The 25873-nt window shown below is 41.3% G+C and overlaps 1 protein-coding gene across 1 annotated transcript in view; it reads right to left on the bottom strand.

Annotated features, from left to right (window-relative positions):
• Positions 1 to 25873, bottom strand: part of slx4ip (SLX4 interacting protein) — a 52053-nt gene that overhangs the window by 15780 nt on the left and 10400 nt on the right. Inside the window, exons 2-5 of the mRNA XM_072436909.1 lie at positions 20685 to 20777; positions 20272 to 20398; positions 5508 to 5585; positions 250 to 338 (exon numbers count right to left, since the gene is read on the bottom strand). Coding sequence (XP_072293010.1) covers positions 250 to 338; positions 5508 to 5585; positions 20272 to 20398; positions 20685 to 20777 — 387 coding nt within the window. The remainder of the gene's footprint in view (positions 1 to 249; positions 339 to 5507; positions 5586 to 20271; positions 20399 to 20684; positions 20778 to 25873) is intronic.

Genomic DNA, 25873 nt, shown 5'->3' with positions numbered 1-25873 from the left:
TTCTGCATTTGAACAGAATGTAGAAGGGTCTGGCTGGTCAGAACTACACCATACTCCACCCCATGTCCCATCCCTCCTCTTTCCCCGTCAGAATCACAGCAACTCCCTTACAAAACCCATTACAGATAAAGTGAGAGCACTATTTGGCAGCGGGTCCCTGTAATAACACAGACAGACCCGACCCGTGCTGCCGGCCCTTTTGCCAGGCGATGGGGTGAGAGGAAACAGGGGAGTATAAACAGCGCTCACCGCGGATCGGCTCAGGTTTCCCCGGAGCGCAGAGGCATCCTCCGGACAGCTCACACACACAACAAACCGCTCCGGAAACATGCGCAGATCTGAGGGGCAGACAGAGACAGAGCAGAGCGCGGCCGTTAATAATGCGGCCTCACCTCTAATTACAACATGGAGTCAGGCGCAGGGAAATGTGGTCGAATATTGTGAGGGCATCAACAAACACCACACATTCACTGTCTCTATGACCAGCAAATATAATGACAGTTTAGTGGAGTTTTATGAGCCCCATAAGCTGCGTGAGATATGAGAGGGTTTGGATGTGCAGTGCGCTATTGGATCACATGACTACTATTTATAACTGTTTACTATAAAAACACACTAAAATATGGTCATTTGAAAGATATACTGGAATAAAACCACAATCAAGAAGATGTACGTGCCAGAATTTGGTTAAAGTTTCACATCTACACTATATGTTGCGGTAAAATTAATACCACGCTGTTTACACAGTCCTGCCTGATAAGTTTATGGGCCAAAAATAAGAAAAGAGGGTGAACAAAATGCATAAAGTGCTTTTTAAAGTTCATTGGATATTTTCACTTTTTTGGTGCTCTTACACAAACTGTAATTAAATAGTTGAATTTATTTAAACAAGCAAAAACAGTGCATGGTAATGAAAATGTCTGTAAGTACATGAGCCGGTTTACAAATGCAACAAAGCAAATTTTCAGTTGCAGTCTCACTATGAAACACGCTCATTATTGTGCAGTTGCATGTGGAAACATATTGCATATTGTCAGACCAATAACGTCAAATAGATGAATCAGTGTTTGTGAAAGGTTTTACAGCAGTGTTTAGGTGGAGACGGATGATTTACAGCAGCAAAGATCACTGCCATAAAACTGCTGCCTTTAATTGTCTTTCATTTGAAATTTGGTCCTTAAGCCCTTAATAAAAAACAAACCTTTCAAAAGCTTTACTGGATAAAACCCTTTTTCTGGCTTCTCCATTTAAAAAAAAAAAAAAAAAAAATATATATATATATATATATATATATATATATATAATAATATGGATAAAGTAAAATGAGGTCAACATTCTGCTGTAAAACCTAAAACTCAAGAATTTGTATTGTGTACAATAACCACTTACGTAATATGAAGAAATAATAAAAAGTACTTTTGTATTTTCTTTTTTTGTTTTACCAGGCTCTTATATTACTTAATAATAATAATAATAATAATAACTTTTATTTATATAGCGCTTTTCAGTGACCCAAAGACGCTGAGCATAATAAAAAAAGGGGGGGTATTTACAGACAGGGGGGACAACACGTACAGAACACATTAATATACAGATAAAATGAACAAGACAGAAGAAGTAGAGAGAAAAAGATGGGGATGTAACAGGGGGTAGAAGAGTAGGCAATGGGGTAGAGGAGGCTAGGGGTAGGGGAGGTCATAGGCTTGGGTGAAGAGGTATGTTTTTAGGCGGGATTTGAATGTTGTGAGTGAGGGAGAGTGGCGGACAGGTGGGGGGAGGGAGTTCCAGAGTCGGGGTGCTGTTCGGGAGAATGCTCTGTCGCCAAAAGTTTTGAGTCGGGATGTTGGTGCAGTCAGGGTGAGAGAGGAGGAGGATCGGAGAGCTCGGGTGGGGCGGTGGGGGATGAGGAGGTCAGACAGGTAGGGGGGGGGCAAGGTGGTGAAGAGCTTTGAAGGTGAGGAGGAGTATTTTAAAGTTTATGCGCTGCTTGATGGGGAGCCAGTGGAGAGAGCGGAGAACGGGAGTGATGTGATCACGGGACCGGGGGTGGGTGAGGAGGCGGGCAGCGGAGTTTTGGACCATTTGGAGTCTGTGGAGGGAATGGGAGGAGATGCCAGTGAGGAGGGAGTTGCAGTAGTCAAGGCGGGAGGAGATGAAGGCATGGATGAGGGATTCAGCAGCGGGGAGGGTGAGGCAGTGTCGGATTTTGGCGATGCGGCGGAGGTGGAAGTATGAGGTCTTGACAATGTGGCTGACATGGGGAGTGAAGGAGAGGGTGGGGTCCATGATGACACCGAGATTGCGTACCAGGGTAGAGGGGGTGATGGTCGAGGTGTCGATGCTGAGTGAAAAGGGACCAGTTTTATTGAGAGTGGATTTGGTGCCAATGAGGAGGAGCTCTGTTTTGTCACTGTTCAGTTTGAGGAAGTTGAGAGTGAGCTATGATTTTATTGTAGAGATGCAGGTTTCGATGTGGCTGAGGGGAGGGTTTTGGGTGGATTTGGTGGTGAGGTATATCTGGGTGTCGTCAGCGTAGCAGTGAAAGTCCAGGTTGAGTTGGCGGAGGATGTGACCAAGGGGGAAGATGTAGCAGATGAAGAGGAGGGGGCCGAGGACTGAGCCCTGGGGGACCCCTGCGTTACTGGGGAGAGGGTGGATGAGTGACCGGAGAGGGAAATGAACTCTTGCCTGTTGGTGAGGTAGGATGTGAGCCAGTCAAGTGCAGAGCCCTCAACACCCAGTTGGCGCAGCCTTTGTAGGAGGATGGAATGGTTTATAGTGTCAAAGGCTGCGCTGAGGTCTAGTAGTAACAGGATGTTGAGGGCCCCGGAGTCTGCAGAGGTGAGGAGATCGTTGAGTACTTTGACCAGGGCTGTTTCAGTGCTGTGAAGTGGGCGGAAGCCAGATTGGAGGGGTTCATAGAGGTTGTTTGACTGGAGGTGGGTGTGAAGTTGGGCGGCGACGATGCGTTCCAGCGTTTTTGAGAGGAACGGCAGGTTGGAGATGGGGCGGTAGTTGGAGAGGTTGGCGGAGTCTAGGGTGGGTTTTTTGAGGATGGGGGTGATGGAGGCCAGTTTGTAGATGGAAGGAACATGGCCGAGGGATAAAGACTGGTTGAAGAGGGTGGTAAGATGGGGGATGAGAGCAGGGAGGCAGGCCTTGGTTAGATTCGTTGGGAGGGGGTCGAGAGAGCAGGTGGTGGTTTTGGAAGCGGTGATGAGGTCTATGATATGAGAGGAGTTAACAGAGGAGAAGGTGGTGAGGGCAGGGAAGGGTGGGTGGTCAGGGAGAGGAGGGGGGGCAGGGGTGGGGGTGGTGATGGAGTTAATGGAGACGGCAGTCATGGAGCTGTTGATTTTGGAAATTTTGTCATTGAAGGCAAGGAGGAAAGAGTTGCAGAGGTTAGGGGAGGAGGGTGGAGTGATGTCCGGTGGCTGGAGCAGCTTGTTGACGGTGGAGAACAGGGTGCGAGGGCTCCGGTGGGAGCTGTTGATGAGGGTGCAGAGGTGGGCAGATTTGGCGGCTTGGAGAGCGTCACGGTAGGAGGAGATGTGTAATTTGAAAGCTTCGGCGTGGACGGTGAGGCGGGTTCTTTTGAGGAGTCGTTCGAGTTGGCGGCCAGTCTGCTTCATGGTGCGGAGTTCAGGGGTGTACCAGGGGGCGGGGTTGATGTATGAGACGGAGGAGGTTTTCCAGGGGGCTAGGGAGTCAAGGGAGTCGGAGAGGGTGGTGTTGAGCATGACAGCATAGTCGTCGGGGGAAGAGGGGGGGGAGTCAGGAGGGAAAGCAGAGGATATGAGCTGGGAGAGCGTGAGGGGGTTGACTGACTTGATATTGCGGTAGGTGATGGTGCGTTTTTTGGGGTTGTGGGGCGAGGGTAGGGGGGCGGAGAAAAGGATGCAGAGATGATCAGAGAGTGGGAAGGGGAGGGGGTGGGGCTTAGATATGGGTAGGAGAGAGGAACAGACTAAGTCCAGAATGTGGCCTTTGGTATGGGTGGGGAAGTCAATATGTTGGGTGAGATGGAAGCAGTCCAGGAGAGAGAGGAAGTCGGATGTCAGTGGGGCGTTGGGGCAGTCAATGTGGATGTTGAAGTCACCAGTGAGTAGGAGGCGGGCAGAGAGAGAGGATGCGATGGTGAGGAGTTCAGACAATTCAGTGAGGAAAGAGGGGTGGGGCTTTGGGGGACGATAGATCAGGATAGCGGTGATAGAGTTGGGGAGGGAGAAGGCGAGGTATTCAAATGATGAGATGGATGGAAGGTTGAGGTTCAGTTCAGTGATGGATGTAGATTTTTTATGAACTTGATTATTTACTTACACTTAGTAAAGTGGTTTTGATTTGCCAAAAAAAAGAAATGCAATTTTTAATTTTTTTTGATATACTGAGGCTATTCCAAGTTTATCCATTGTCATTATTATCTTCCACTTGACGTTTGCCTCCATTCCGGAATTTGGAAAGTTTTTGCTTAAAAAACGTTTAACGGGTTAATTATGAAACTAATAGACCCTTTAAAGCACAATGTCTCTGAATGTCCTGGAGTGGAGCCTTCTGGAGGCAAAAGTAAAATATTGTAACATATTTTCAATCAATAACTGGCATCAGAATACTAATGGTTTTATTTTTCTTTGTAACAAAAATTCAGGAAAGAATTGTCAGTTAGTTTGCTATTCTGTTACAAAGAATGGATGATATGATTTTCTTGCCGCAAAATTATGTTGGACCTTCACAAAAACTATAAGATGTTGTATACTGTACGTAATATAGCTAAAGATAAATGAATTAGTCCAGTAAAAACTAAAAATCAGGATTCTACCTTTATCAAAAATGCTGTCTAAAATAATCTCATATGACATAAATAAATTATGTAAAAACACAGTTGTAAATGTTTTCAAACGGGTTATCATTTGCCAAACACCCTCTTGAGTTGTCATATTTTGTGAAATATTCTGTGATTAATCCAAATTTCCCTATTGAAATTGCATTACGTTCTACTTCACTTTAGCCTCCATTCTGGAATTTAGAATGTTTCCGTTTACAAACTTTGAAAGGGTCTTTATAGCGGTTTAGAAAGATTACATTCTGCTGCAGGTTCCTCCCTACTGTCTCCCCATCCAAAGCCCGGGAGAGTACAGTAGATATTAACCGTACAGACAGGAAGAGAGCCGGGTCGGTCCCATGAAAAGGTCACCGGGGGTCATTGGCTCTAGATGAGGTGTGGAGATAGATTCCTACTGCCCTCCATAGACACGGCCCAGTCGCTCTCTCACACTCCCAGTCGCCTCTCACGGGATCCACTTAATAGCAGGCTGGACTCAAGCAGGTAGGGGACAGGACATAAAAACAAGTGAGGGGAAGAAAAGTCAACAGGCCGACCACAGGAGCTGACTGGGATTTTCTGTGGGAAATGTGGCTGGATATAAGCCTCGGAGACGTCCGTTTATGAATCATTAAAATGAGAATGCAGTCATTGAAATACAGGAATGGCTTTACTGTACTGTACATACCTCCATAAAGCTGCTTAGCGATGCATCTGAGGTTAGAGTGGCGCTTCAGGAAGTTGGCCGCCAAGTTCAAACCATCTCCTAAACGAAAAACAGTTTAGATAAATGTTATTCACTTTTGTGGAATTAAGGATACTTTATTAATGGGTTTCAACTTTCTGTTATAAGGGACCTTTTGAAGAATTCCATCATTATATAATATTTCATTTTTAAGCAGTCAATTTGTATGGCAACGGTCATCAGTTCGAAGCTTATAGATATTTCACATTTAGATACATCTGTTCATACTTTCATTTTCTCTGTGTGGCCCTCTCCTCAACATGAATTATGTTTTAGAGAAATAGTCTTTATCACAGGTTCCCAAATGTGACAGAGACAGAAAATACCTTAGAAAGAGAATTATGTGTGTAATTAATTTTAACCTAGAATTTATTTATTTTGTAATTTGTGTTCATTGTCTTATGTTGTTCATTTATGGTGTAAAATGTCAAGAAATGAATCTTCATCCCCTGACAATAAAGACATCTATCTAAAGAGTAAATATCGTGTAAATATCTTGAAATCCCCCATTTTGCGATTTGGTTATAGCACTTTTCAAAACACTCAAAGTCACCTAATGTTGTTGGCGGTAAAGGCACTCATTTACATTTACATGTCCTTTGATACATTTTTGCTATATATCTATACAATATATACTCATTTATACTTATTTCATACAAAATTATGTATGTTATCTGTGCTTGTAATTCGATATTACAACTGATTATTTCCTCCATCGCTGGTTAAGATTTGCTTGATAAAACTCATCAATCAGCCAACAATCAAGGCACAAATCACATTAGAAAATCAAGTTAATCTGATGCCATCATCATTATAAATGTAATAATAATCATTCAAATTCCCCGCATGGCATTACATTAAACTATTAGAGCAGGCTTTGTGAGTCGACTGATGTGGACAGCTGTGATTTATGGTAACAATACATGTTCAGCAAAGACGTGGTGAGAAAACTACATGCTGTCAACTATTTAATAACAACGCTTTTATAAATACAGGTCATTTATTTCAGTCATTTATTTCAGGCAAAGTCAGAGTTTTCAGACACAACGTATCTCTCGAAAATAAACAAATTATAAAGTACTGTTGCGGAAAATGATCACGGCCGAGTAAATACAGAAGATAAAAGGTGTTTCTTACATTCATCTTTTGTTGCTTTATATTGTCTCCAAATATATTGTGTTGATTAATTTGTTTATGTTACTATCGTAGGAAAAAGGATGGATTTCTAACTTAAAAATGTGTCTGTGCGGCTTTCAGAGAGCTATGATGAAATGCTTTGAAATTGCCATCTGGTGAATGAAAAACACTTGTTGAACATGATACTACAACCAAGATTATAGGAAAGATACTTGAATGGAGTTTTTTATGAATGGGAAGTGCCGTAAAATGAACAAATGCATCAGTCAGCAGCCTTTGGTTCACAGAGCTGGGACTTAACTCTATTTCCGAACACTTGTGCTGTCAATTGTTGCCAAAAGCCTAACATGGACGTCTTTTTTGCTTCTTGGATGTGATAATATTTCCACATTATCCATACCCCTGTGTTTTCTCAGTGTGCGGGCCTGGCAAGTTCACTCCTATGAGCTCATTTACGGAGTGAGAAAGCATTTATTCCCTTTTAATTGAACTGCCCTCCTGCTCTGGCATCTGTTGAACCAAGCGCTGTCTCTGCTCTATTTGTCATGGAATGTTTGTCATGGTATGTCAGATCCACTGGGCAGAAACGGTGGCTTGTTGCCTAATCGACCAGGAATTTGTTGACTAAAAGCAAAGCCACGGCTAACACGCCATCCAGTTGTTCTGAGTAAACAAGACGGCGATCCTGGGAAGCTAACAGAGCACTGCTGAGAGATCAATATCAAGTTAATGCGCAAATATGCTGCTGTGTAGGTCTTACAGTGACGAGGACGGGTGCAGTGCATGTTGTTGTTGCCGTTACAGATCACTAGAGCTTTTTTTAATCATCTCGAAGATAATATTCAGACAATGTAATGGCAATCCAAGAGAAACGTGTTAAAATGTGTGCATAAATGTCAGGTTCCAATTTTGCACAATGTGAATGGACAGAAATATGATTTTACTTCATTATTAGACTTCAACTTTGTTTTATTTTTATATTTAGTTTTTATTATATGCTTGATATTCTAATTTGCATATTCTCCAAAACGATGGCAATATAATCTACTTTTGTCTGCACAAAATACTGTATACAATAAATGCATTATCAACAAATGCAATCTTCCCGTTGCATTAACGGTGTGTGGAATGAAATAAGTTTGGATATTTACAAAATGGAAAAATCTACTTTTCTTGAAAATGTACAAATTTGCAAGACACTGAGACAAATTGGATCGTTACTTAAGTTGACATACTGTACCCTTTTTGTTGTTTTTGGACAATACCATTTCTTTTTGATTTTGTCTTTTTTCTCTCTGGTCTTGTTGGTTTTGTTTTCTCTGTGTTATAAAAATAAAAGTATGAGAACAGTAATTACAGAGAGGTCTGAGGTTCATCCAACTGGTTTTTGTCATAGGTTCTGGCAAAGAAGTGTTGTTACAATACAAAAATGTCAAACTAAGGAAAAGACTCAATCATCTATACCGATTTAGATACTACATTGTTAAGAGAAGAATGTAGAAAGAAAATGACTTCAAGGTGGCAGTCGAAACGTCTCAATTTAAAAAACTGTCACTTGAATCCTTTTCTACTGTAGAGCACTCCTAAACAAAGAAGGGATTACACAGACAATTCTGTCAACACAAAATAATAGTAGAAGTTTCTTTAAACGCTAACAACTTTATTCTTAAACAGTTCAGTAAGAGACCTGTAATTTCATCACCTTATCACTAATTCATAAATTATCATGATATTACAATATTCAAAATATATTTTCTAAATCATTGTCATTTAGGGCAACCCATGTTTGTAAAACACTTTAAAGAAAAAAATCCTGTCAGGCTTCCTCACTATGTGCCTGAGATGTCATTTACTTAAAACTAGGCTGCTTCCATCGTAAAAGTCTGACATTAAGGTGACAGGGTTTCCTCCCAAGGCCCAGCATCAGCTGATATGAACTGTCCCAGGCCCATAAAACAGTCGGGACAGGTCTGCCTCTGAAGCTTGACTTAACACAACAAATATGCTTCTTTGAATGGATTATGACTGAAATACAGGGCCACACACCAGTAAAAAGGCCTGTGTGAACACTTCCCCGCAGTTTAGCCAATGTCAGCGAGACTCCACTTTTAAAGCATCTAATTATTGTCTTCAAAAGAAGTCGGCTTGACTTCTTCACATAATGACATGCAATTACTGAGACAGTGGGCCACAAACTGCCAGAGTTTACAGTGAAGTCCAATGGTCAATGTATTCGTTTTCTAGTACAGATAGTACTAAAGTACTAAAGTACAAAAAAAAATTATGTCAGAGGTCATCATTTCTGGAACATTGACAAAACATACTTGAAATATTTGTCAGACCAAAAATTGTAAAATGTCTTCCCAAAAAGTCATAACTTTGCTCAAAACCACATGCTTTTTTTAGGATTGGCTGTGGATCTCTTTTTTAAAAAACAAGACGATGAGTGACTATTAGAGATGCCTAGCATCACTTTCCAGACCAAGTCAAAAATAATTGTTCCATCTGCTGCAAAATTGAAGTTTGTGTCTTCCCAAAATCAAGCAACAACAATGATGGTAAAACTTTATTGGAAATAGATTAACATATACAATATAACATAAAACAGCTGTAAATAAGAGTGCTAGTATTATTTTTATCAAGAGTATAAGAGGTTTTCTACAAGAGTGTTTTTATAAATTATCTGTTTTTTGTGCCTAATCTGTGTTGCAATACTGGAATTTCCCCATTGTGGGACAAATAAATATATAAATACATATATCCCATCTTATCTTATCTTTAAATACCTTCAGTTTTGCAGTGAATGATTCTGTCTACTGCCTTGCCATATTTGAGCACGACATCCAGGCGCTGGTTTATTAGTGCTGTGTGCAAAGGGCCTTTTTGGTCGAAGCCATTGACATCAGCAGACACTTATTAGTGGCCACAGTAGTGTTCCACCAGGTATAGAACATATGTATATCTGCTGCTTTGGGGTTTTGTTGGTTTAAATGCAATGTTCCACAAGTAAACACATGCACCTTTGGATTGAGGCCATACAACTGGCACAGCCACTGGAGCAGCCACTCTAAACAGTTCTCTCTTAAAATGGCATGCTTGTTTGCCTGTGCACTTCAGATCACCAGCCAGCTGCACCAGGACTAAGTGCAAACAATCTACTAATTAGCCAGTTTGTCAATTTAATTTGAGGCTTTGTTTGGTTTCAAGTCTACAGCGGATTTAGAAGAAAACAATCAAACCAAGGCTCATGAGCTGAAGTGCTTTAGCTGAACAACTCGCAAAGCTTTTCTCTCTAATAAAATAAGTTACAAAAACACACTGATAGGAATTAGATAGCTTTTCTTGTTAAATTTTACATATTAACCTTTTAATTTAATCTTAATACTATATTTCAAGATAGTAGTGGTAGCAATTAGGGCTGTCACGATCATTTTTGGCCCTGGCTGCATAGCCGCGGCGCGGTCAAATAAGCTAGCAGTTTCAGGAGCCGCGGCATGGCCATATAGCCTCATGGCTAACCCTAACCTTAACCCTAACCTTAACCCTAACCTTAACCCTAACCTTAACCCTAACCTTAACTCGGCGCGGTCAAATAGCCCAGCAGTTTCAGGAGCCGCGGCACAAAAACCCATGCAGTTTCGGCCGCGCGCCGCGGCTCTGTAGACACTCCCATAATTTTTAGAAATTGGCTAGTTAATCTATTATTTCTAATGTACATTACATGCTTTTTATATAAATCATCAACCAAATAAAGGTTAACTCAAGGTGACTGTTTTCTTGTAAGAGAATATTTATGATAAGTGTATTATGGATTTAAAATAAATTGTTGTTTCTAACCCTATCTAGAGATTGTTGTTGTAATTTTGATTTAATACCAGTAATGCCACCGTCTTTGTTAAAGAAGGTATTTTTGTATGTATTTTAGAGTCTGTAGTCCAGATAACGATTACAAGCATCAAAATACAACTATGATTATTTTTATAGTTGACTAGTTAGGATTAGTCAATTAATCGTTGCAGCTTTAGTAGCAATAAAATATAAACTCACAAGTACATTGGTAATGAATGTACTAAATGGAGTAGTTATTTAAGAGAGCAGTAATAGTAAATGTTACATTAAATATACTTTTTTCCTTTCACTATCAAACAGGTACTTGGTCAACATATAGAAGATTGTGTTCAAGGCAATAAAACATCATTCCTTCTCTGCAAATATAGTCTGGAAATAGCCCTGTCCATTGGTCATCCCATGCCAATTCCTGATGGCTTTGCACAGAGGAATGTTCATGCGTATCATTGTTTTCTTTGCCTTTTCTGGGCGCAAAAACAGACCAGGAAGCAACCATCTTTCATTGCAACTTTCATGGCTTTTTATGTTTTCCAAAGCTTTGATAGACTTTATCCTCAGGCCTCGCTCGACAACCCTTCTCACTGCTCTCTCCCTGGTGGCTTGCAGCTTGCCAATTCCCAGGACAAGTTTGACAGGGGACGTCTGGACTCAGAGTTGGGAACCGGTGCGAACAGCGTGGCCTGAGACATCAGCTGTTGCTCTGACTTTATAACGTCCTGCACAGCGGCAAGTAGCTCTTGGCTTTGTGCCTGGTTTCTCTCGTGCTAAGCTTAAATTCATGTTTCTGTCTCACAAACAGTCTGCTGGTGCCTCCTCTGGGACTGAGCGGCCGCTTTTCTGTGGCAACTTCAGACCACAGTGGTGCAATACCCCATTATAAAGAGTAATATAGAGCAGCGGTTGTCACAGCAAGCGCTGCTTTGTTCTTAACTCACTAAAACAGATTTTAATAAGAATGTTCTTAAACCAATATTAATATTTGTTATTCACGCATTTGGGTCTAAGCCCAAACAAAAGCATAACAGAGGAGGAGACACACAAGTGTACTCATGCAAAAGGTTTTCAATAAAATCGTTTTTTACATCCAAATCTTGACAACTCAATACTAAATCAAGAATAAACAGGAGAGAAAAATATCCCTAAAGTTAACGTGCCCTTTTTAATAGTAAAAAGAAGTCCAAAACATGGACAACCCATGGGCACCACAACAAAGAGCTTGCAAACCAGTTTGAGAGACAGTGATAAAGGAGCTCAAAGAGATCGGTCATACTTCCCTCAAGAGATACTCTTGCATAATTGTTTTGAAACTGGATCCACGACAATCATTTTACAAGTTAAATCACAGAGATAATGAGTCAACATAAAACATAGCCTTGATAATAAAAATAAAATGATTCAGTCTAAAAGTCATCCCCTATCGTTTCTATGGTATTATCATCAATATTGTTTGAGAACCACTGGTGAAGAACCTTAAAAGGAACTGCAGTGCAGAGGAGATGTTGCTTAATTGTTTTGAAACTCAATGCGTGGCAATATTATGACAATTCAAATCGTACAGTAAACAAGTCTGCACGCCATGTTTTGAAAAATGTTGCAGATAACATTGTAACCGCTTGTGTGGAAGGACTTCTGCCATCTTATAATCCTCCACAGAACAACTGCAGAAAAAGGCTTACTGCCAAGGCTATGGCACTGTACGCCCAGATCTAGCAGACACACACATATCCCTGCAGCTTTCACCACTTCCTGGGAAAACAATGAGAGGAAAGAAAAGTCAACAAACTCAAAGGCATCCAGAGCGGTCCGGGACTGTAAAATGGAACAGACAAAAGTGGAGCTGGGGTCAAAGGTGAATCCCGCTGGAAAGGACTTGATTAACTTCAGTCACATCCTGAAAGGACATCATTAAAGAGTCCATAGAAAACATAACACACGTTTTCTGTCCTACGCTATCTGCGGCTGAGTTCTATGAGTCATTCCGGACTCCATGAGCATTCCATCTCTGAAATTCCAGAATGTTGTGGTGTTGATTGCCGGTTTTTAAACTATGCAATCTCCCAGAGTATATGTCATCACTCACGCCTACTCTCCAGCACAGTATGGTCAAATCTAGTGTCTTACAGGAACGTTTTTACAAGAGCAGATGTGCAGGAGTAAGACCGAAGCCCCCGGGAATGTTGCACTACTGTAGCTACGTCTCGGGATGGAAGAATTATTAATGAGATGGTTTAAAAGTGGCAGTAAAACTCAGCCCTTGTAGAAAACTAAATGTGTTAAAAATCAAACATAAACTTTGAGATTTGGAAGTGATTTTAGTAGTCCCATGTCAGGTAAATTCTTATTATAACGGAAATGGTATTTTAATGACTGATGCCAATAAAAGATATTAACAGGTTTGAAAATGCAGATGAGGTCTGTGAGATGTATTGCGCTTTGAATTATTCAACTTTCCACGACACTCTTGAAAAAGAGATTATACATCTCAAGGGTCTATCCAAAATAAACAAATAGTCTATTTTAATACTGGTCACATTGGTCAGTTTGGTCCGATAACTGACATATAAGTGCTTCAATGGCATGCCAACAAATTGATACAAAAGTAAGTAAAATGAATAGTATAGGGTATCGAATAAAGTTTCAACCTTGGTAGTAATATTAATAGACATAGAAATTGCTTTAGTGGCATTGATGGATTTAGTAAAAGTGATAGTAATATGATAGCAATAACATCAGCTGAGGTAAAGGGGAAAAAAGCCCTAATTTAAGATAAAATGAAATGAAAAATCCAATACAACCATGAGATTTGTCAGGAAAGGATAGATTGAAAGGCTTAAGTTAAGAATGATGCCAGCGCTGCATAAAACATATGGCACGATAAATGGGAAAAACTAATTACAGAACTTTTATTGTAACCAGGTTATTGCAGTCTGCTATAACCCAATTTCTGCTTTTAAACGCTTGTAAAAGTAGTGACCATATGTCAAGAGAGTTCCATTCCCACGCAAACTGCTTCACGCACAGGAGTAGAACCAGCAGGACCGACAGAGACCAATGCCTGAAGAATACTGCTCTTTTGACATCCTCAGGCTTTGAAGTGGACCCCCTCCCTCTGTACTGGGATGCGGGTGGAAACAGGAAAGAGAGGAAGAGGGAAGAGGAAGAAAGGAATATAGCAAGGGAGAGTAAGAGCGAGAGGACTGTGCAGAGTGAAATAAGGGGAGGTTGGCCTAAAGAGGGCAGAAAGAGAGAGAAGAAGGAGATAGAGATGAAGTCTAATGAAAAGAGGGCACAGAGGGCAAAAGGGAAGAGAAAGGGGGAGATATGGGTATGAGGAGAGCGGGAGAGATGGAGCAAGAGAAAGTAGAGTGAGAAAACGGAAAGGGAGAGAGAGGAAGCGAATGAGTGAGCGAGGGGTAAGGAAGGAGACAGGGAGCGAGAGTGAGGGAGAGAGCGTACAACAGGAAAGGAGAGAAAAGGGAGGATACTAGAAAGGAGGGGAATGAGGACAAGAACAGGGGGGAGAGAGGAAGAAGGAGAGAGGGGAGGGTAAGAGAAAGAGGAGGGCGCAGAGTGCGAGATGGGGAGGAGAGAAAGGGTGGAGGGGATGGAGGAAGTTACCCATAATGCAAGCGGGGGCTTCGCATCGCTCTGTGCGGTGTAACTGTAACTACGGCACTGTGCCTTATCATCCCCGCGCAACGTCCACCTGAAACAATATTTGCACATGAGTGTTCAATTTAACATTTGGGTGACCCCTCCATCGCAGTTACAAAATATGCCGCAGCATGGTAGCGCAGGCCAACCCATAATGCAGCATGTGACTCTGGAGCAGTGGTGGGGAGCTGTTTGGGAGCACAGGAGAATTACCAAGGGGAAAAACAGTTTCTCAGAGCACAAATCAGATGACAAAAGCGCAGTCAAAATTTGCAATGTCGCATTCAATCACCACTGTGGGCTAATCAGCAGAAAAGACCACACAAAGCACGGTTTAAAAACTGCCATGTTTTTAATTAAAGGCGGTTCAGACGGACACTGACGTTAACAGCATATTCTGCATAAATCTAAATTAATGTTTGTGGGATTGGGATGGCGGGGTCTAGGCTGCATAAGAATTCATTTTATTGGTGAGCTACAACTGTTAAACATATGGAGAAGATCATTTAAAGCTGATGACAGAAGCTACAGTATTACAATGAAAGTGATTGCTGAATGTTTTATTATTTAAAAGAAAAAAGATTGCATGATGAAACCGAACCATGGCTATTAGATACATGAGGTCAACCCACATAAGGCAGGGCAGTAGAAGGGCACAGTGAAATGACTTCACTGGATTTCCTAAAACAAGGCACTCTAGTGAACGTTTGCATGAGTTCAAGAGCAAGTGGTGTCTCTGAGCAGCTTGTGGTGAAGTCTAAGAGTCACATGAACAGTCCGTGCTCCAGCTGAGGCTCAGGCCCTAATTATATGGGAAACAGTGTGGTCTAACAGCTATGGCCGGGGTGCGGGTATGTCCTAGTGCAGCTGACCCTGTGGACAAGTGAGAGGACTCAAAGAGAGTTATGCGTGTGTGTGATGGGTGAGAGAAAGTGGATGTTGCATTTGTCGTATCACAGACACAGATATGAGGAGTTAGCCTGGAGTCAGACTGTCCTGTGCTCTGCTGCAGGGTAAGGCCCAGGCTTAAAGACTGGATTTAAAGAGCCACAGCAGCCCCACAGAAGAGCAGAAAGGGGGTGCCCAGCAGGGGCTGGAGCAGGGAGGAAAGCACTGCAGCCGCCTCACTGATCGGGATACATTTCCAGCCCAGGCCATGGAATTCCTTTGTTCCTGTCACAGGTCTCCGTTTCCCTCTCGCCTTAATCCTGGCCTGCCTCACGCCCGTTAACACTGAGCAGGTAACTGTGCCACAAGCATGCCTATCTATTTACAGAGCATCCCTTAAATAACAGCCACCTTTATAAATAGCAATAGCTTTGGTTGGAGAACAAGGTAAGGTGAAACCTAATGTCCCAAATGTATATTTGGCAAAAGTAAAGGTGTTTTCCAATAATGAACACAATTCAACTGTTGCTCAAACCCTTGAGAGGGGCCGGGACTTGAAGGCAGCTGAAATCCAGGCCAAATCTGTGACCTCTGACTCATCCTTTGCATTATGTGCAGTGGGAGATGGTCATTCATAAACACATTTTCTAACAGTAAAGCTATCCAGCAACACTTGTGTTTTCTGCGATGGCCGTGGTCAGGCTGCCTTAAGCCCCTACATGGAGCTGCCAAGAGGAGTCAGTGGTACACTGTGCAGCACTTGCAAAGCCCTCTCCCACGGCTATTAGTGACCATTCATCTGGGGAGCCTGGGAAAATGCCTCTCCAGCCTGCCGTGGCCATGGGGGAACAGGCTGGCAGGTGCTCCCTCCCTAAGTCCTGGCACCTGGATAAGGAGAGCTGTGCCCGAGGATCAGCCTCAAGGTACCATACAGTACCACCACACAGCCGCAGGTACCTGCTTTCCTGCTTGTAGGGTGATGCACCAGAGAATATACTCAACCTCGGCCGCATACTAACAGATCAATCCAACTGAATCAATATTAACAGTAGAGACATCTGGTAATATACTTTGGCAGTTTGAAACGCCATTTTGTCTAAATCCGTGTAAAATGGGTCATCTCAGCTTACACTCTACGCTTTTCACATCAATACATGCTGTAACAGGTTAAAGAATCAATATCCCTCCAGAGAGTAAAACTAGACCAGAACAACTAAAAGAAACTCTGATATGTTAGAAAATGTCTATTGCAAAGGAAAGAGAGTAGTAGTACCTTCAGGGAGATAGAGAAGAACTGTTTTGAAACCACGAGTCTAATCCAATATCAAACATAAATTACAAAAATGTGTTCTGTAAACACTAGGACCCCATTATCCACTTATTCTCCATCTGTAATTACACAGAGAAATGTGGGTGGGTTGGACACGGTCTACCAGGGAGAATGCAGCAGCCTCTCCCTATACTTCCCTGTGTCCACTCTGCCTGTCCAGAGCCAAGATGTTGGGTGGGAAAGGATCCTTCTGTTCATCCCTTGAAAAACATAAATAAATCACATCACTGTGAGCTAATGATTAAGTAGCCTCAGAAAAACACAGCGAGAGACAGCCACAATTTGAACATTTGTCTGTCTGCAGCTGATATTTGGGGGGAAAAAAAGCCAAATAATTTTATTTCAATTCAATGATAGTGGTTATATTGTCACACCGAGCATGACAAATAAGATGAATGAGTAGGGATAGTTGCATTGAACAGAAAATATATGAATCACTAAAAAAACTGTATCGCTATTGCAGGGCTTAACCTTGCCCAAAATACATCACAGGAACATATGATAATCTCTCCAAATTGGAAGAATCAGATCATCACTGGGTCAGATCACATTTTTATACCATGTCACGGCCCCATGTTATCGCCGTGTGATATTATTGTTGTTTTGCGAGTGGATCTGGATGTGGTCTTGTGACCTCCCGTGCTTTTAAAAACTTGTGCATGTGACTCACTCGTGCTCGCTCATCCTGATCCTGGCCTGTCACCTGTAAATACTTAATCTACCACTCATCATATAACACTACACGTACACACATATTGTTCAAACCTGCACATCCACCCCTGACTTAGCGAGATTGTCCATGAAACTGCTTAGTTTATTTAACTTTAATTTGTGGTCTGATGTATTTACTGTTGTGACTTGAAGGCGGGTTATGTCAATTGTCATGTTGCCCACCTATAATCTAACCCTAACCTTAGGACATGGGACCAGCTCGTCAGTGAGGCTGCACAATTTTGGAAAATGATCTACTTGCGATCAGTCAGAAATGTTTTGAGAAAAGACAGCATAATGAACGTATACAACCATATCATTCACTTCAGAATATGTTCATAGAGATCAACAAAAGTTAGGTTTCTTCGATTTAAAAAAGACCTTAAATTAAGTTTAACACAGGACACAGGACTTTCTGTTCCGAAATAATTGCAGCCTTTGTATTTAGTTAAGTGCATCTATTCACATTGCGGTTTCAATTCATTCTGCCTAGCTCTACTCCTTAGTGACATAATAGCAGCACACGCAAACACAATACGTTACAGAGATTGATTGAGGTTGTGCACAAACGCTTGCACCTCTAGGCCTTGGAATGTTAAAAGCTGTTGATGGCTCATTTGAAGTGCCAACAGCTGAGACCGTTATGCCGCTCTCACTGCAGTCTGTTGGCGGAAGCTCTGTGATTTCACACTGGCACCAACTCAACACAGGACCCCCTCATATATACCAGCACACACATGCATGCTGCATCTGGCTATTCTTGGCTGGACATCAGGAGAATAACACTGTCCAAGACATTGTACCACACACTTGGAATGAAACTTATTAGACCGACCTTCATCTTTGTAGTTGCAATTTTAGTTGCAGAGCCAGCACAAACTGGGACACAACATAATTAGTACTTTCTTTAACTTACATGTGGTCTTGTATTAGATCTGATGAAGCTCAAGACCTAAACTGTTGAGGAAAGGTAAATGTTTGACCTTGGGTTGCGACGAACAATTTATTTTAGTAGTGAATTTTAAAAACACAACCGAATAAAACTTGACTAAAGACTACTGATGTTTATTACGGATGAAATACTAATGAAAATAAGACAATATTTATTCTTGTTTGACATTTTTATTTAATAATGCCACTGTCTTTGTTATAAAACATTTTTTTAATGTGTTTAAAGTCTAACCCTAACCCTCACCCAGCCGCAGCAGCCCTATTTTGTCCAATTTATGTTATTTTCTTTTACTATTGACACTTGCTAAAAAAGTTTTTTTTTATCTAGTTTCAATACTAGTTTTAGAACTTAGTATTTGATTTCCATCAGCTCTCAAACTATACAAAGTTATAGAGATGCAAACAAACAGAGGCCAAAACTGCTTTTATTTCCTCATAGGACACACAATGAGACCTCAGAGGATTAGCAGGTTAGCGTTTGACCTGCTGGCAAAACAGACGACCCCAGCGCTTAAAACCTGCCTTGAGGTTTGCTGGGTTTTCCTCCTTTAAGCCTACACACGACCCTCCCCTTTTTATGGCTCACTTCTCACAGCCGCAGTTTCCACCTCCAACACTGTGCTCTCTCCCGCACACGGGACAAGGAAACGACCAAAAATGTCATTACACTTACTTAAGCCCTTTAATAGGACGCAGCACACGAACTGGGTAGGCTTGCTGAGGTGCTACAGTTTTTTTGATGTCCAGTAAAGGGAAAGTTGTCGGTTATGGTATGGAGTCATGTTCCAGTGCTTACGTTCACTCTGGCAAAGCTGCAGGGAGCTTAATCATTTTAACATGCATATTTGAGTGAAACGCTGATAGTGTTCACACAGCAGGGTGTGTGTGCGTGTGCGTGTGCGTGCGTGTGTGTGTGCGTGCGTGTGTGGTGGGTGGGTGTGTGTATGTATGTGTGTGTGTGTGTGTGTGTGTGTGTGTAGGCGCAGTCTGTGATCTCCATCATTAGACTTGTCTGTCTCTCCTCAGTCTATCATGGGGAATATGAGTCAGGCTTTTCAGTAACCCAACACTGTGGGCCTGTTCACACCTAGCCCAGGGGGAGGATATATCTCGCCAACGCCGTCGCTCCTTCTGATTCTCACTGTTCAGGTCTATGGAGGAGCACATGCATGTACTGCTGCCGGCATGGCTCTTTATAGACGCAAGACAAAGAGCTGGGGAGGCCATAAACAGGCACGTTTATGTGTGAAAACAAGGTCTCACACGTGTGCTTTCATGTGCACATTCTGGAGCAGGAGGCAGGACAACTATAGATGCAGCTTTAGCGTGAGAGACACCGCTGCAGCCACAGGAGAAACTTTATGAGGCCAACTGCCCTGTAATCCCACTCTCACAGTCGTCCCCGTCCCGCTGAGTGAGCCCAATTTAACTGCCCTAAACTGCTACCTGTGACAAACCTGTCTGCCTCGAGTTCACAGCTGGAGGAATGGCGCGGGCGGAGGAGGGGATGCACAGACATCGAACACAGAGAGAAGATTTAATGTCCTTCTTCACGCTGCAGTGTTTTATAGATGTTGCTTACGATGTATAGAAGGCTGAGTCAGCATAGTTTTTGATGTCTTCCAGTTAACTGCAATTATATACAAATACAGGTGTGTCCCTCTTACATGAAACACAGCGCCTCAAACATGAGCCATTTTTTAGGACATGCATCTAAAGGTATGACCTGGACGTGCCAAGTTAAACAGTGCAATTCAATATAATATAAAGACTGGTATCAGCTCCTGCTCCACGGGTCACACCCTGGGTGTAGAGCCACCGTGTCCCAACTAGTTCTGTTGTTCTTCCACCCACTCTCAGCTCAAACAGGTAGCCGTTGAATACTTTTAAGACACGTTTTGCAATTGCATTCCTCTATTACATACAGAACCCTACAGCCCAATTACTGCACATGCATTGTGCTCCATCTGCCCATGCGAATATAATGATTTTCTCAGCCATTGCGTTATTTGGAAGTTGCTGACAGACACACCCACGTCAAAGAAAGGGAAGACCAATGACTTGATCTCTTAGGAATGTGAAACTAAATCAAAACACCGTCAAATTAGTTTTGACAGTGCAAAACAAACAGGGTATTTAATCACTTTGTTTGAATATGTTCTAAAATAACTGGTTTATTGTTGATACCTGTGACATAAAAGGCGGATGCTGGCGTCAGCTCTCTCTTGTGCTTGGGAAGTCCTCTGTTGTGGATGGACTCAGTGTACTGCTTCACTCTTTGGTCAACGGCATCACGGACCAACGCTGTCACTTCCTGAAGAAATTGATAAAAGGGTGAGAAATGAGGGTTATTTTTCTAAATATATTCACACAAGTAAACTTAGAGGTCTTCAGAAGGCCGTTAAACGAACCCAATGAGTGCTAAGTGGTCAGAGTTTTTTTTTCTTTAACAATAAAAGGCTAAAGGAAGAAAAGGCAGGAGGCTCAAAGTCATTTTGGATTCCACGCTGCAGCTCTGCATTGAAAAGTCCCCCACAGAAACAGAGGCCATACATTCAGTCACACTTATTCACACCCGGCCTTCCTCTCCATGGTTTTACCTCGACCTGGTCCGCCGTAAACCAGCTGGGGTCCGCCGGCCGGTCGCCCTTGGGCAGGACGTGGAGATCCACCAGCACGGCAAAGTTCCCACACTGTAACACAAAGACACAGGACAGCCGCAGGTTGCTGAGGGCCATTGAGCTCGCAGACAACAAAGGAAATCAGAGCATGGGGTGATTGACAGCGGGACAAACCAAAACGACCCCCTGTGTGCTCAAACATCACCCCGGGCAAGAATCTCACACAGCCACCACTCCCCAACTCTTTGGGACCTGTTGCATGCAGAGAAGATGAATAAGGTTTTCAATGCTGGGCTCGTGATATGTAATTATGGTTTTAGCTTTATAAACGGTGGAAAATATTTTTAAAAGCGTTTAAATTTAAGGACGGCAAAATTCTATTCAGTCAAAACAAAATCCATTGACAATCATTTTCGCAACAGAACTAAATAGAGGGGATATTTTTCAGTAGTAGTAGTAGTAGTAAATTCAGAAATGCAGAAAAGTATTGTACAAGTTCAACAGGTGAAGCTAGGGTATCTGACTTGGTATTGAGGGAATTTTGTGTTTTACCCTCTAGAATATAATTCAAAAGCAACACTTAGTCACAAACTACTGTGCGCTGTCTGCATCTACGAAGTATTGTCTCTCTCGCAAACCCGGAAGTCGGAAGCAGCGCTCGGACTGACTGAGCTTTGGCGGTCAGCCTCTGTTTCAATTTGTCATCAAAAAAGCTGTTGTAAAGTGAAGTCCGCACATGAAAATACACATACGTTTTAACGGGTTCAAAGGGTTTGTGAGAGGAACTAGTTAGACATATTTAAATACTTCAGCTTTAACATTTTTCTCCATTTTTCTCCAAAAGCTATTAAAAATATTATCCAAGTGTAAATGTAAATGAGATATAAACTGAAAATAAAATAAGAGTAAATCAAGATAGATTTTCTGAAATCTAAACTATGGAACCTGTAAGTCTGTATGAAAACTACATATGAATCAAAGATAAAATGAGAATATAATCAAATCAGACATCACCCATTATATTCCCGCCACTCGCACAACTGCATTTTCTCTCTCGCCATCTCAGGACCAATCTTTCCCCCAAAATACAGCCCGTTTAACCCCCATGTCTCCTCTCTCCTCATAAAAACATATCCTTTTTCTAAGTCTCACAATAAAGCGCTTGCCCCAGGTCACTGCACAGAAAACTTCAAAGATAAACGCTATAAATAAGGATTACATGATACTGAACTAGTGGATGCACTCAGACAACAATTCTAATCCACTCTACTCCAAAACTCTACTCTAATCCAAGTTATCTGGTACATTTCAAAAGCAACACACGTCACTAAAGAAGAATATTAAAGTGGCACTATTGTTTTAATTTGAGAGTCCCAGTCCCGTGTTTCAACAGGGTTTAAAAAGGAAAAATCCCATTCCAGTTGCAACCAGCAAGTACGTATACTTCCTAAACTGGGATGGAGTCGTAGTCTACTAGGGCTGCAAATAATGGTTATTGAGCCAACACATTAATCTAACATCTATTTTTAAAATTCATTAATTTGTTTTTTAAATATTAAAACTATTCTAACAAAGTTTTGTTTTGTTTAATCTTTTTGATGTAATTCCTGCTCTGGCTGAGTCGGTGCATGGTCCAAATAAGGATTATTTGATAAATAAATCACTTATTTATAACTATATATATATATATATATATATATATATATATATATATATATATATTTATTTATTTCAGTAATTGATTAACGATAGTTGATTAATCAATTAACCTATTTCAGCCATAGCCGACCAACATTTTTCTTAGTTGACCAATTCATTTTGTGGATTATAAAATTATAAAGCTATGGACCACAGCAGAGAGCAGAGAGGGAGTTATCAGAGATGTGGGAGTGAATCATTCATGAGTTTAAATCGCCTTTTTATACATGAAGACTAGTACCTCTGTATGCATAGTTCAATCAGATGAAAGAGATATCTAAATGTTTTGCGAGGTTGCTTGCTACAGCCCTACAGCAAATCATGTAAATTGGATATTACAATTTTAAAATAATAATTTAGTTTGGCTTTACCATACGCCACAGCCCAGGCGAGCGCCGCACCAAATACAAATAGTAGTTCTAACCTGTAAACTGTAAATAAGGATGACTGTATTATACCAGAGAAGTAATAGACACAAAGAAACCTCCTCTTCTAATCCACTCTTACTTTACTTAGTGCCTCTGCTCTACAATTTAAGACTGCTTTACAAACTTGGAACTGAGAGTGAATTCCTTGAGCGCTATGTCATCGTGTCAGTGACAATAAGCTACGAGGGACATGAGGAGCTGAAACGCCGGCGCTGGTTAGGTCGCCGTTACATCTTTGCAGCTTGCTTGATTATGGTTTACACATGCAAAACGCTGCCCACTGCACAGAGCAAAATGAATCTCGTGTGAACTCAACTGCTCCCCAGACAAGGAAGCTGGACCGGGACCACCCACAAAATTACACAGAGAAAACTACATTAAACTAAGAAATAAAAAACAATTCAATGTGATATTGCAGGGGAAAGGCATAGTAGTTAATATTAAGAAGGCATTCGGTAACAGGGAAAACATTGCACACCAAAAGCTTTGTTTTGGGCCAAGCTCGTCCCATGGGCTGAAGCAGAGCAGACAGGATGACTAAACTCTTACAACCCAGACATGAAGGATGTTTCTGAAGCTTTTCTCTCAAGATGACGTGCACAAATGAATTAGCAGGGTGTGTAGGGGAAGGCCCAGGCTGCTCCTTGTTACGAATAAAACAAGTCCCAATCGAAAACTAAATTGATTTTCTGTCCGTCATTTCAAATTGAGTTACTGTTTCAGGTTCAGTCAATGATGGGAATAAAATATAGAGTGACAGATGGTCCAATGTTTTATTTGTGGAATTTTTGTGCAAGTGAGGAAGTCAACAGGGCTCCTTACTTTGTGTCAGCTAGAGGGAATGGCGCCACCACATGACTGACATGGGTATTGTCGGCCTTTGTGTATTCTCCCTGCAGCTTTGTACAAGCTGCTACTGAATCTCTGCACATGAGTTGTCCATTTTAATAATTATAAACTACTAAAAGAATAATGTCTGCAGTTTAAGTGCCAGTCCACGACCGGGTTTTTCAAAAGAAAAAAGACGTTTGCTAATGATTGACTTTTTAAATTACAAAACTGAATCATGAAAAGGTTGAAATATGATTATGAGTATTTTAATGATTGATTGTTGATACCTATACAAATGTTTTTGTTTTCTTTAAAATGTAAGATTTACAATAGTTTGTGGTAAAAAGTGGAGACTGGCACGCTCGCCTCATAAGAATGTTCCAGGTTCAAGTCTTGGGCGAGTCCAGGTCTTTCTGTGCAGAGTTTACATGTATTCTCCAGGCAATAGGTAAAATCTTCAAGCAAAGGTCCTGAACAAGCCAACCTCATGATCTGGAGATGTGCATACACGATAGCTGTCCGGCAGCTGCTCACACTCCTGACAGGTTTAACCCAAGCAGCACTGGGTGAAGGATGGGTCAAATGCAGAGAATGAATTTCCCTCACGAGGGATTCATGAAGTATACAGTGTTTCTCAATTCTGTTCAGACTATGGGGTACAAATAATTTTGTCTATTACTTGAATTTTATATTAAAGCAGTCTTTTTTAAAGTGTACAAAACTTTTTAACAATACAATGAGCAATAAAGAGTGATTTGGTATGTCCAGGTTGTTTTTACACTACAGGGGAGAATTGAAAACTATTGGGGGCCACCAAATTTCCTCTATAAATGGGAACCACTTGTATACTTTAGTTTATATAAAAATAGTTTCACAATAAAAGACTATGTATGTATACATTTTGCTTCTAATTATATGCAGTGACACATTATTTCTTGAACAATAATGAAATGCACTACTGATCACTGGGAACCATAACAAAATATATTGCATTAATCAAGTGCCAGCCCCCGTCATAAAAGCTGTGACCCATAGAGTTTGACCTTTGTGATTAAATATTTGCATGAGTTTTTTTCTAGAACAGAAACATGAATCAACACAGTGTGTTGTGCACTCTTGTCATGTGTGAAATGTGTGCTTGTAGCCTGTCAACTCCTCCACAGTCACTATTCTTTCCATCCTTCGCCTTTGTCTCGCTCCATGGATGACTGGTGGCCTCAGCTGACTGCTTCGACAATTATCAATGCGTGGGAAAACCTAGCAACACAGAATCTGACCTTGTCTGTCAAAACTACGACAGCCAAGGACCCACTGCGGTTTCTCCAACGTGAGATGAGTGACACAGATACCTTGCTTATACTTTTAAATTACTATTCTTCCAGGAAATATGCGCTCTTCACTTTTGGTATTGAAAGTCTTTTGGGGCCCAAACAAACCCTGACACTGGCACAAACCAAGAAAAACAACTTAAGAAATAAAGAACATTTTAGAAGAAAAGTAAGAGCACACTTAAATTTCTATTTCTGGTCATTCCTCCACCACAACCAAATCGTCTGAAGCAAAACACTCAAAATACAAAAAAGAACAAACATTATAATGGATACTAAAATTTCCATGCTGTTGTTTGTCATTTACATCCAGCTCTAACTGAGACGTAGGGCTGCAAATAACAATTATTTTAGTGGTCGACCAGTCTGCGATTATTTTTTTGAATAGTCTACTAGTCAATGTGTTTTTTTTTGCACATTGAGATTTTTTAGAGATACAGACATATTTCCTGACAGAGAAAGGCTGATAGATAGCACATATTTACCAATACACACTTTTTTTTTATTCTGTATAGTGATTTAAGTGTTATTAAAATGTCTCTTGATTATCGCGATTAATCGTTGCAGCCTTATTGAGAAGCCATTTCTTACTTTTCATTTTCTGGAGTTGTTGAACTATGGTAGGCATTATTCTAAAGTGCACATCCATTTGAGAATCACGTTTGGAGACTCTTAACACATTTGGAACCATTGATCTTAGCAGTCTCTCTTTATAGCCAGTAGAAGACAAGATTGATGCAGTAGTGTACGTCGCTTTAACTTTTAGAGGCCATTCAGAGCTAAGGAGGAAAGACGAGAGGTTAATTCGATCAATATCTCAGACTGTCCGGAGTTTAGGCTTTAAGGTGAACCGCAGAGGGTGAATCGTTACAGTGGTTTCTCT

The sequence above is a fragment of the Eucyclogobius newberryi genome, unplaced genomic scaffold (genome assembly GCF_026437365.1).
Source record: "Eucyclogobius newberryi isolate DKJ021-1_F unplaced genomic scaffold, fEucNew1.0.hap1 SCAF_8, whole genome shotgun sequence".
Lineage (NCBI taxonomy): Eukaryota > Metazoa > Chordata > Actinopteri > Gobiiformes > Gobiidae > Eucyclogobius > Eucyclogobius newberryi.
This window is presented reverse-complemented; position numbering and strand designations above follow the sequence as displayed.